The sequence below is a fragment of the Vespa crabro genome, chromosome 1 (genome assembly GCF_910589235.1).
Source record: "Vespa crabro chromosome 1, iyVesCrab1.2, whole genome shotgun sequence".
Classification (NCBI taxonomy): domain Eukaryota; kingdom Metazoa; phylum Arthropoda; class Insecta; order Hymenoptera; family Vespidae; genus Vespa; species Vespa crabro.
This window is the reverse complement of record NC_060955.1, coordinates 3066071-3080000: the sequence shown is the minus strand read 5'-3', so window position 1 is coordinate 3080000 and position 13930 is coordinate 3066071. Positions and strand designations below refer to the sequence as shown.

Here is a 13930-nt window from a genome sequence, read left to right as displayed (position 1 = left end):
CGAAAAGAAAAAAAGAAAAATGAAAAAAGAAGAAATAAAGAAAACCAAAAAAAGAGATCCCAGAGAGCCCATTAGAAATCAGAATAAAATTAAACTCGATTTTTGTTCTCTTTTCATCTCTCTTTTATTTATTTATTTATTTATTTATTCTTTCTTTTTTCTTTTTTTTTTTTTTTTTTTCTCTTCAAATCACCCAACAAATGTTAACATACCCTGTAACATTGTACTCAATCTCCTATCAAAGAGAACGAGAAAGAGAGAGAGAGAGAGAGAGAGAGAGAGAGAGAGAGAGAGAGAGAGAGAGAGAGAGAGAGAAAGAGAACCCTACCATTGTTTACGAAAATCTACGATGTTCAACCATTGAACCCAATGAACCCATCGAATGAAAAAGGAAGAAAATGTCGAAAGCGCAGTTACTCATCCAGAATTATTTACGGAGGGACAAAGGGGATGAGAGGATGAAGGTTATAGGGGGTGTCAATGGGAGTGGGAGTGGTTTATAAAAGAGAGAGAGAGAGAGAGAGAGAGAGAGAGAGAGAGACAGTAAGATTTTCAAGGAGGACAGTTTTACTATCCATTGTATACGATACGATACGATACTATATGAGATTCTCTTAGGGAGCGCACGTTCGTAAGAGAATCTCTCTTGTATCGTATAAGACCGACGACGTATAGAGAACACACGATAAATATTTTCCAGTACAATGGAGGAGCAACGTTAAAGGGTCTCGTGTCAGAGTTTCGCGTCCTGTGGCTTTCGATCGGAACCACGAAAACCATGAAAAGCCTAAGTAAAAGGAAGAAGACGACTCAGTGCCGGAAGTCGAGCACGATCGGCCATACATCCGGCCACGCGTCGACGCAAGCCAATTAATTCATTACCGCCCTTCTTTGCCCTCCCCCTCTACACCCCCCCCTCTCTCTCTCTTTTACCCTTCGTTGATATTCTCTATCCCCATAATCTCTTTCTCTTATCTGACCTCGTCTATCTATTCATCTATATATTCTATCTATTCGACGTGATAATAAACTTTCCGATATATGATGACTGTAATAATTTTTATTTTATTATATCTTTATATATATACACACACACACACATATATATATATTATATTGTGTAATATTAATTATGAACTAGGATAATATCTGATATTTATTCTTTCTTATATCTGTATTAAAATATTTAAATAGATATATGATATAAGTATAAAAAAAAACTTGTATTTAAAAACCACACACACACACACACACATATATATATATATATATATAGAAAGACATAAAAACTATGGATATATGTATGTAACTTGTAAGTTACATGGGTTTTTGGAAAATGGAGAATAATTTTTAAATGAAAAACTCATTGACACGAAATAATACTACAAATTTGTTCAAGTATATATATACATATATATATATATATCACATCCACCACACACATACATACATACATGCATGCATGCGTGTAAGAAGTGTGGTCATAGAATTTTACAGCGGCGATTGCAACTCCTAACTACAATAACGTTTGATTGGAAGTCACGTGTCAGTGGCAATGAATTCGAAATGTTGGGGTCACGTGTCACGGCGCGTTTCCGTGAAACGATACGTACCCAAAAGTCACGAAAATCACCCTTCCTTCCGTCGATTCTATCGAGATATCGAATTGTTACGATCTTAAAATTTTACATTATTTCATTCATATATGTTCTTTTCTTTTCTTTTCTTTTCTTTTCTTTTCTTTTCTTTTTTTTTCCTTCTTTTTCTTTTTCCCCCAATTGCAAACAATTACATCTACCTTCCTGTGCATTTATTATATTTTTATTTTACATACAAACTCAATCAACGGCGTACGATTAATTATTAAATCTACAATATTTAATCGTACTTAATATAATTTCTATATGATATAAAAATTTCATTCGTAGATACGGACGAATAATTAAATTCTAGAGAATTAATTTTAATGAATGAAATTAAACGTAATGAATGAATTTAAAACCTAATAAATGATAAATAACAAAATATATATATATATATATATATATATATATATATATATATATATATAGATAAATAGATATTATTGTTACGATAAAGTACGTAAGAATGTAAAGGTTGAGTAAAGATGTTTTATTTGAAAACTTAAAGACGAGACAGAAGTGGGAAGGTTTTGAAATCGCGAAGGTGATACAAAGTATGCGATAAAATAATTCTAATTGTATTATTTATAAAATAAACATTTTTTTTTTTTTCTTCAAATTAGTCATTCGTAAAAATTGACGAAACAAACATTATTTTCTATTCGAGATATTAAACAAATACATAACTACGAATTATTCCCGTAAGAAACTATTGTTGTCTGCTGAGTGAGTCGCTGAAGAGAAAAGAAAAAGAAAAAGAAAAAGAAAAAGACGAAGAGTAAGAAGAAGAAGAAGAAAAAAAAAGAAAAAGAATAAAAACAAAAAACAAAAAAGAAAAAAGAAGAAGAAGAAGAAACAGCATCGACGAATCCAACGCGAGATCCGGAATCGTTTCCTCTTATTTCTCAGTTGCAAGGAAGGCGGTCTTGAGAGTCAAGAGGTGGAGACAAAGTTCCACGTGGCGAATGAGATCTATCTGTGTCCGTGCATATGTGTACGTATGTGTGCCTGATTGTATTTGTGTGCGCAAGTGTGTGCGAAAACACGCGATACAGTCCATGTATCAGGAGAGTGAGAGAGAGCGTGCGAGAGAAAGAGAGAGAGAGAGAGAGAGAGAGAGAGCGTGCGAGAGAAAGAGAGAGAGAGAGAGAGAGAGAGAACACGCACGCGCGCCATGTTCGAAGAGAAACGGCCCTGACGACTATGGGGACACTGACAAATGACGCGTGGCGTTGTTCGGCCACGCGACGCCTAATTGACGTTACCGTGACGTCACGTGCCACTGATGCGCCGCTTGCCAACTTACAGGCGCTTCTATTTACTCCACACTCTCTCTCTCTCTCTCTCTCTCTCTGTCTATGTTTTTCACTTGTGTCACGCGTTCTTTGAGAGACTAACTTTCCTCTTTGGAAAAATCCCATCCTCCCTTCCACCCTTCCTCCCTCCTTCCCGCCAATCTTTTTCTCCCCATTTTTGCACCAATTTCACCCAAAACATCCTTTTTGCGTTTTTTCTCCCTACTCTGTCACATTTTCTCAAGTACCCTTTAAAAGAGGAGAGAGAGAGAGAGAGAGAGATTGACGATTTTTATCAACTCATAAAGACGGACATACACATATGTCGACAATAATTTTGTACGATCTGAGGATTAACTTTTCTTTATTTTTTTTTTTTTGTCTTTCTTTCTTTTAATTTCTTTTTTTTTTTTTTTTTTTTTTTGGTGATAATAAAATCTCTCTCGTGCATATTTGTCGAGTTTCTAAGATACGGCGATTAGCTTTTCTTTTTCTCTTCTTCTTCTTCTTCTCTTTTATATCTAATATAAAAAATACAAACTTACTACGAGTAAGAATGGATTAGAGTAGAGTGGAATTTTTAAGATGCAAAAATTAATTTTCATTTCGAAACAATAAAAATGATCAGAATTAAATGAAAATATTCAAATGTGAATTAAATGCGAATGGGAAGTAGTTTTATTTATTTATTTTTTTTTTTTCTTTCTTTTTCTTTGACAATCAACAAAGTAACCGATAGTAAGTAACCGATAAAAAAATTTTTTCGTAAGAACCGAGACGTTGATTAACAAAAAAAAAAAAAAAAAAAAAATGATAATAATTTTCACTTAATATTTTTGCCAACTAAGATTTCGTTAAGAGATTTTCATCTATGTAACGTATGTATGTAACATGAGGACACGCAAATGGACGTTCTGAATATCCGGCATGGTCGCGTGGTCGGTGAATAATTAGTCGATTGTCCCGTCTACGGCCGGAAGCCAACCATCAATATTTTTATTGCTATCCAAGCCCCTGTGAAGAAGAACGCGGAGAGCTAAGCGACCCCAAAGCGGTCGCCCTTCATTTTTTTGCGCGTGTCCGAGCCTTCATAAGGGTGGCTACTCCTAATGCTAAGTGATATCGGTGATATACCTACACTTGTTTACGCATATATGTATGTACATATGTCTATATGTCTATATATATATATGTGTGTGTGTGTGTTCGTATATACACGAACTCTCGTCTGTGATAATTATTCAATTTTTTTTTGTATACGGTGAAAAAAAGAAAAAAGAACAAAAACAAAAACGGAAAAGTAATTCCAAATAAATAAATCTAACAATAGAGTAAACATAAAATATTGAATATAGCGATACAAATTAAAATATATACAATCAATGTTCATTATAATGGATATATATTATTATTATTATTATTATTATTTAATTTTGTATAGATATTAATACATTTATGTGTAAAGTATTATAATGTATTTTTACCTATTGATGCTTATTATAATATTATTCATTCTCGCATATTGAAGCATATAATAATATAATGTATTTTTGCATTTCTATATCTATATATATATATATATAATTTTAAATAATAATTAATTATTAATAACACATACACAATATTTAAGCTAATCATTTTTTTAAATTTATAATTTACAATTATATTATACAATTAATTTCTTCTCTCTCTTTCCTTTTTTTTTTTTTTTTTTTTTTATAATACAATATTATCTGGATTATATAAAGAAAATATTTAAATAAACAAATCCATCCCAGATTTCTAATTCAAAAGTTAAACCGTAGAAGATCATTAAAGTAAATTCTTTGAAACTTACTATGTGACAAGATATTTCGAAATTATCGATTTTTATATATACATGTATATATGAAAATCTATGTGTGTATGTATGTACGTATGTATGTATATATATATATATATGTGTCTGTGTGTGTGTCTATATGTATCTTATGTTAGAAATAAGTGAGGATTAAACGAAAGAGAGGACCTCGCGTCGAAAAGTCCTCCTACTCGATAAACTCAAGGCGGAGCTAATATCGTCGTCGTGTTAGATACCTTCAAGAGGAAGAACTTTCAAACTCACTCACTCTCTCTCTCTCTCTCTCTCTCTGCCCCACTATTTCTATCTCATCGACTTCTTCGTCGATGTTCCCGGAACTTGTTCTATCAAATATGAAGTACTTAGTTCGAGGACACTCGCTACGGTAAGGCAACGTTCTTACGTCGAATTATCGATTAAAATCTAAAATAAGTCTAATCGTGTCTAACTCTAAACTATCGTGTTACGCGTTACATAAATCTTATCGAATGTATTTTGTTAATAATTCGTTATCCTTTCTTTTTTTTCTTTTCTTTCTTTTTTTTTTTTTGTTCACTTCAAAATGCGCACATTCAACACGATGATCGTGAAACTATGGAAGACTATATTTTTTTTTCTCTTCCATTTTTTTTTTATACATCATCACGTTTTGCTTATACATTAAACCATAAATATATAGTATGATATATATATATATATATGTGTGTACGTGTGTACATGGAATTATATATAGGTGTCAATGTTCTATAGATGGATATGATCATGTTCCATAGATAAAATCGTAAACATCTATGGTTTATATATCGAATCCATAAATAGTCTCTGTATTCTATAGGTACATGAAATTATAAATGTGTATGATCTATATGTAAAATTGCGTATACGTTTTCATGTTTTACGACTTATAGAAAAGAAAAAAAAAAAAAAAAAAAAAAAAAAAAAAAAAAAAATAGAAAAAAAAAGAAAAGGAAAGAAGAAAAAATAAGAATTACATACATACGTCCCCCTCGCCCCAACGATACATATAGAACGTGTATTAAAACTACATCTATAATAGTATGTGTTTTTATATAGAATTACACATATGAGCTCGCACACACACACACACACACATACGCGTTAGATTTAATATAAATTGATGAAATGGATCACGATATTTTTTTTTTTGTTCAAAAAAAAAAGAGAGAGAGAGAAAAGAAAAATGGTACACGTCGAATAAATAGGACACCCTGTATTAACGAAAGAATTGCGTTCCTCGCGTGATTTCTCTTAGAATATCTCTTTACTCGCACAGAATAGATCCTGTCGTAGAGAAGAAAAAGTGTAGCTCCCGTGCCCGGGAGAAGTTGGAGTAGCAGGGTGAAGATAGATTAATGGAATTCGTGCAAAGGGAACACTCGTCATCCAGAACTAGAGGTGAAAGAAGAGAATACCGAAGAAAAACTTTACTCGACGCGCGATTAACCCTCTGGCAGGGCCATCGGGGATAATCGTGGCAACGATTTGTTAAGACTTCATATAACGGGTGTCGTCAAAAAAATTAAAAAGGAATAATAAATTTCAATTATTCATGAACACATATATCTGGTGGTGTTAAGAAAATCATACAAATTTGTTTTCGGAAATATATATATCAAAAATAAAATGAAAAAGGAAAAAAGAAAGAAAACTAATCTATAAGAATTAATAATAAATAAATAAATATATCATAATTAATAATTAATAATTTATATAGATTAATGTATATTATTGATTTCAAAAGAAGAAAAACAAAAAAGAAAGAGAGAAAAAAAAATAGGATTGATCACGCACAAATTGATTAAGATTAAACATAAAAAGAAATTAAATAAATAAAAAAAAAAAAAAAAGTAAATAAAAACGATAAATGTCAAAAAATAAGTAGAAAAATTCAAATGTTTGATGTCGAATGCAACAAAAATTGGATTAAAAAAAAAAAGGAAGGGGGGGGGGGAATCGGCAAAAAGGAATTGATTTGTACATCTACAAAAAAAAATAAAATAAAAATATATATCTAGGCATATAAAAATGTTGTCTCATATCGTGATAAAGTCTCACGGTTTTTCTCGATCCTTCATCCCTAATGGGCGACGATGCGTGGAATATGATCCGCGTTATACAGCATAATGTCGCATTATTACTGCACCCTTTTGTCCATACTCCCCCGCGTGCCATATACCAATCGTCCGAGCTTACTTTCCCACAGGAACGCCCCACTTGAAATCGAAGCCACAAATACATACTGCGCACTTATGTACCTACATACGTATCAGTTAATACAAACGTCTACAATTTCTGACAAAAAGTTTTCTTTTCTATTTCTAGGAAATATCATATCTATCTTTTGATCTTAAATTTGAAGAAATAATTTTTTTCTTTTCCAAATAATACGTACATAGAAAAAAATTCTTTGAAATTTCATATATATTTGATTTAAAACAGAAAAAAAAAATATATATATATATATATGTGTGTGTGTGCATAATAATGTGATTTTTTTCATATCACAAATTTCAATATAATCAAATACATTAGCTTTCTATGTTATTGTTATTATTATTATTACTACTATTATTATTATTGTTCTATTAATATTAATATTATTATTATGTTATACTATATTATTACATTATCATTATATTATATACATATATTTTTATATACTTATATATAAATTTATATATATATATTTTTTATTTTTTATGTATTATATATATATATATATTTTTTTTTACGTTAGAAGGTAAAGCAGAATGCTTTTCGATCGTGTCTCCGAGTCGTTTACGGTTAAAACGCGGATGACTCAACAGCTTCCGGCCGTCCGTCCATCCGTCCGTCCGTCCGTCGATCCGTCCGTTTCAGGGTGCTCGTAGAACGTAATGGCGAGGCCAGATGATAGCAGGCATCACGGTAAGGTATAGAAAAGCGACGCGTGTTTGTTAAGAGATTCGCTACGGCGCGGTTCCCGTGGCGAAGCGCTAAGTGCATCCCTCTATTATGCAAGCTCGTCTTCCTCCAAAACTCCCTTCAGGAGTATCTCTAAGAGAAAGAGAGAAAGATAAAGAGAGCTAAAGATAAAGTGAAAGAGAGAGACAAAGAGATTCAGGTTTGATAATGCGATTCGATTGCGGATATTTCATTTTTAATGATTACGAAATTAAATTAACAATTGCAGTGCCGTTGAAATAATAATAATTAATTTATCTCTCATAGAAATTATTTCTCAATTCTTCCTTCATTCGACAATTGAAATAATTAAAATATCATTTAATAATTACTTACTTATAAATATTATATATTATTCCTTTATATTAACTTATATAAATCCAATTCGATTCGAAGCCGACCGAAATAAGAAGTAGTACATACATAAAATACAAGCTGAAAAATTTCTTGGTCGCAATGGGTTAAGTGTGTCGAAGAATTAGGAAGAAAGAAAGAAAGAAAGAAAGAAAAAAAAAGAAAAAGAAAAAAAAAGAAAAAGAAAAGGAAGAAAAGAGAGAGAGAGAGAAAGAAAAAAAAGACACGAATTAGGAAGAGAAAACACCACGAGAGGAGAGAAACGGACGACAGGCGTTTAGTGAGAATTTTAAGAATGGTATAAAGAAGAAGAAGAAGAAGAAAAAGAAAAAAAAAAGAAGAAAAAAAAGAAGAAGAAGAAGAAGAAGAAGAAGAGGGTAATCTCGTATCGAGAACTCGCATCTGCTACGTCACTGACCCGGGCCACTTTCCTTTTCCGGATGTATTCATTCCCTTGGAAGCGCATTCGGTTCGCTTCTCAGCTCTTCTTCTACTTCTTTTTGTTCTTCTAATTCTCTCACTCTCTCCCTGTCTCTCTCTCTCTTTCTCTCTCTCGGATACTCTTTTCGACCCTCCTTGACTAATCTACCTGGCCATCTACATCCACGTTATCTTGCATCGCGGACGACGGCGACTACTAATTCGAGGATTTAGCAAAGGTAAGAACTTTAAAGGTGCTGTGATGCTATTCTCTCTCACTTTCTCTCTTTCTCTCTCTATCTCTATCTATTTATCTATTTATCTCTATCTATCTATCTATCTATCTATCTATCTATCTCTCTGTCTGTCTGTCCGTCTGTCTCATTCTCTTTCATTTAGAATCGAGGAAAGATCACCCATTGAGGGTTACCTTTATCGTCGTAAAATGGTAGCTCGAATTGTCTCTTCGAGTTTTACGAACCTAATGTCTTACGTTAAATGTGATCTTTACCTAAGATATATTATTATCTATTCATCGTAAGATACCGCCATTGTTCTCTCTTTTCCTAACGTTAAACGTGACAAATTCTTTAAGTATAAGTAAGTAAGAATAAGTAAGAATTTACAATATATGTTTGTATGCATATTATTATTTATATATAATTTTATTAATTATTAAAAAAAAAAAAAACTTATTAACAATAAGAAAGAGAATGTAAATGAGAGAGAAAGAGAGAGAGAGAGAGAGAGAGAGAGAGGAAAAACAGACGACAATATTTATCTTCATAAATTTCATACACCTACCTATATTATGTACAAACGATTAGAGAACTTACGTTCTAAGTACTTGCTAAGTACATATATAAATCTTACTGACAATAAGTTAGAAAAAGGTAGAAGAAAAGAAAATAAAAAAAAAATAAAAAAAAATCATTTTCTCTTTCCCTATCACTCTTTCTTTCTCTCTCTCTCTCTCTCTCTCTCTCTCTCTCTCTCTCTCTCTCTCTTTGACATATACATACGCATACATATAGACCCAGACGATAACGCATTTTAATACCTACAGCACGTTCCAAGTGCACCCCACGTAAAAGTGACTGGTCCAGTTCGATTAGCGTCCAACTAGATTCGATTAAGGTGCTGCAAACACCAGAGCCATTCTCCATCTCTCTCTCTCTCTCTCTCTCTCTCTCTCTCTCTCTCTCTCTCTCTCTCTCTCTCTCTCTCTCTCTCTCTTTCTCCCTACTGTACCCTTCGTACAGTATAATAAATTCGATTTTGGTTGTCCAGAAAAGCGCAATGAGACTCGACGTAGGTTCTCGACGCTTCGACGACGAAACGAATCATCGTTCCCCTTCAATCCCCTTCGTCCCTATTCCACCACTACACCGTCTCATCTTCCTTCTCTTTTTCGTATACATATTCGCAGATTCGATGTACACGACATGATATAGATTGATTAGGACAACGCGTCGCACTTTAAAAACTCAGTATTCATCGAAAAGGGGATGGAAAGATTCTAGGCTCTCTCTCTCTCTCTCTCTCTCTCTCTCTCTCTCTCTGTTTCTTTTGAAAAAGAAAAAGAAGAATAGGAGGAGGAGGAGGAGAAGGAAAGGGAGGAGAACTTTCGTCAAAATATTTTTTCTATCAACCCTCCCTCTCTCCCTCCCTCCCTCTCTCCCTCTTCTATTCTCTTCTCTCTTATTCCCCTATAACAAAGCACAAATCGACCCGGCAACACTTTCTATTTTCTTATAATTATTCGACGAAGTTTTGCTGGGGAATTAATTAAAAAGTGTAAGCCTCAAAGTTTTCGAAGTTTCTCAAAAGTGTCCAAGTAAACAGGTATTTATTTATCCACATACGTATTTACGTATTTATATAAATGAATAGACGTTTGTTAAATTTCATTATGACGAATATTATGCCGAAATATGACGATGAGATTTTCGAAGATTTCTTTTTTTTTTTTTTTTTTTTTTTTTGTTCTCTTTCTTACGACGGTATCGCAACCGGAAGTCTTTAAGCGAAACCAAAAGTTTCTACGTGATTTTGAGAAATCAATTACTTATTATTATTTTTTTTGTTTTCATTGTTTCTATACTTCTCATTAGACTTTCAATTTTACAAGCTGATACTTTACAAACTTGTATGTTTTATAATCTGATAAAAAAAAAAAAAAATAAAAAAAAGAAGAAAAAAGAAAAAGGAACGGATAAAATTGGCGCACGAAACGTATCGATTTTTTAAATTACGCAATACACCCTCTTATATTTAAGAGGTCTGCCATTTATAGTTATCTTGTAAAATTACTGATAACGATGAAATATTGAAAGATTTTAAAGACGCGCGTATTACCGTATTTTATGGAACAACGTGCGAGATACATAAATTTAAATCTAAAAATCTTTTCGAATTACTATTAACGTGTCTTTACATACATTACTTCCCACATAAATATACACGTACATATATACGTCTATCTATGTACGTATGTATGTAACGTGTTGAACAGTTTTACTGTTTTTTTTTCTTTTTTTGGGGGGGATTTCTTTCCTTTTTTTCCTACATTTTTATTTTTTTTTTTTTTTTTATTCCGTGATAAATATATAAATACCTATCCACCTAACGCTTTATCAATACTGTTATTTAATGTACACACTAAGCTACCATACGTTCTTAAGTGACATACGGTCGTCGAATAGCAAATACAAGCGATAGATTATACAGTCGACTGGATTAGTCTATCTAAAATTCGATCATGATCCTAATGGAAACGTTAAAGACTGGGACAAAGATGGTTTTTATTTTTTTTTTCTCGTCTTTTTTCTTTCTTCTTTCTTTTTTCGTCTTATCAAACATCAAAAGGATATGCCACGAGCGTTTATTACGATAAATAAATAATCTTGATACTTTCAACATTTTAATACATTCTAACCTAAAAATAGTCAAAATGTATATATATATATGTTTCGTTAAATAATTTCGACAATTTTTTTATTAGATCGAAATTTTTACGTTAAACATAAACGAGATTATTTAATGACTAGTCGTTTACTTTTGCCAATCTAACCTCTAAAAATATTTTCACATTATATACATATATACATATATACACATTAATATATATATATATATATATATATATATATATATATATATTCGCATTAGGTTAAATAAATTTGAAAATTACTTTAAATCGATATGATAATATAATATTGAACGAGAAAAAGAGATCTTTCAACTTCGACGACTCATTATCCTATATAATATATACATATATATATAACCCCCATAGATATTTCTAAAAAATAGATTATATATATATATATTCACGAGTATGTATATACGCGAATTCTTAAATATATTCGGCATCGAAATTTACGCACGACCAAATCGATCGATGTTCTAACCTAAAATTAGACACCGAAGCTAAAAACGATTTATTATCAACTTGGAACGAATCGATGTCGTTCGAAATAACGTTCTACATAGATTATATATATATATATATATATATATATATATATATATATATATCAATCAGAAAAAAAATGGCCAAACGGTGTCTATAAGAGATTTATTTATTCGATGTCCCAGGGATATTTGAAATTACTCACGTGTACGAACGACCATATGTTTGGTTAATCATCACGTTCGACGTTTGTAGTCGCTTAAACTCGAAATAATCTCATCTTCGTACATAGCTCTTTTTACCGTCGGATACAGATTGGTCACGTGACATGGCTGGTGGTATCTTCTTTTATCCTCATCTTTCTCAGGTATCAACGATATTTACATTATTTTCTTCTCTCTCTCTCTCTCTCACTCTTTTTCTTCACTTTTTCCTTCACGCACAATGCCTAACCTAAAATTATAAAATAAAATACAAAAAAAAAGACAATCGCACTAATCGTCACGTCACATAACACCATCTATAAAGATTGTTCTATCAAATGTTTCAATAAAAATCGACATTTTATATTAATCATTTATCAATCAAGATATTTAATAATTTCTATTTTAATATTTGCGATATTGTCATACGAAACGAATCGAATAAAAGTAATAACGTCCTTTCGTTACGAGTAGTCACCGTGGAATGATACGTACTTTATTTCCGTAAGGTATTGTTTTTACACGACCTTTTCTCATTGATCTATTTACAATCGGACGAATTCGAAGCTATCGTAGTTACGTTACGGCATTATACACATCTGTGTACCGTGTATTTGTTGCGTTAATCTCGTTTATATATATATATATATATATCGTTTAAGAAAACTATTCGCGACTACATATACTCATTACCAAACAAAGAAGTAATTAATTAGATGATATTACATATTAATTATTCTTTCTCGAATTACAATTTATTATTTTGTTAATTTATATGAAAGAACATAGAACTATGTAGAATTGTGGAAATACGGATGTGATAAAAAAAATAGAAAACCAAATCGTACGATTTGTACTTCGAAATAAATAATATATACATATATTATTTATTTTATTTGATTGTACGATCACTTTGTGAGAAAGAAAAAATAGAAAGAAAAGAAAAGACACGATCATAACGCAAATAAGACGACGAGGATACTGAAAGCAAAAGTACTGACGTGTGACGTAATACGAAGATGTAACCAAGATGGCGTAATAAAATAAAACGATTTGTCTATATGATTTATACTATTAGTATTCTAAAACTTTCTAATGTATGTCTCTAATAGCATAATAAACGTACAGATCATAAATAATATACTATCATTTTTACCTTAAGAATGCGAATAATTAAATACGTATCCTTGATTTCGTACGATACTTCAAGTGTCTTTGCTAACACGACGAATACGTTCAAATCTTTGACAAATGACGAATTTGATTGGTTGACCAATCGAGAGACAGAGAAAGAGAGAGAGAGAGAGAGAGAGAAAGACGAGATGAAAAATCTCGTCTTAAATTAAATCACCCGCGAATTTCGAACAATTCAATACACTACATATATTTTTAATTTTAATATAATCCTAGAAACATTAAAATCATTCTGTAAATGGAATCAATTAATCATTTAGATAATAGCATAGTAATAAGAAAATCAATTTCAATTTTTTTAGTAATTATTAATGGTATCTCACGATAGTTAATATATAAATCCATTTTTTTTTCCTTTTTCTATCGAATAAAAGACACATGACGTTACTGATAGTATAATTTATTTTTGACAAATTTTATTGAGATCGTAAGAATAAGAAATATATTATCATACAAAGGTTATGTAATAAAAAAAATTTTTTTTTAAATAATTTATATATTTTTTTTAAATATTTATATATTATAATAATAACAATGTTTTTTTTTACACTATCACGAATAAACTTAAAGAATAAAATACGTATAACTATATACATATATTT

General features: G+C 31.2%; 1 protein-coding gene across 1 annotated transcript in view; it reads right to left on the bottom strand.

Moving 5' to 3' along the window:
• The window catches only part of LOC124422481 (insulin gene enhancer protein ISL-1), an 88404-nt gene extending 76144 nt beyond the window's left edge, over positions 1-12260 (bottom strand). The window contains exon 1 of the mRNA XM_046959024.1: positions 12137-12260. Within this exon, the coding sequence (XP_046814980.1) occupies positions 12137-12152 (16 nt within the window). The 5' untranslated portion in view covers positions 12153-12260. The remainder of the gene's footprint in view (positions 1-12136) is intronic.
• Between the last annotated feature and the right edge of the window lie 1670 nt (positions 12261-13930).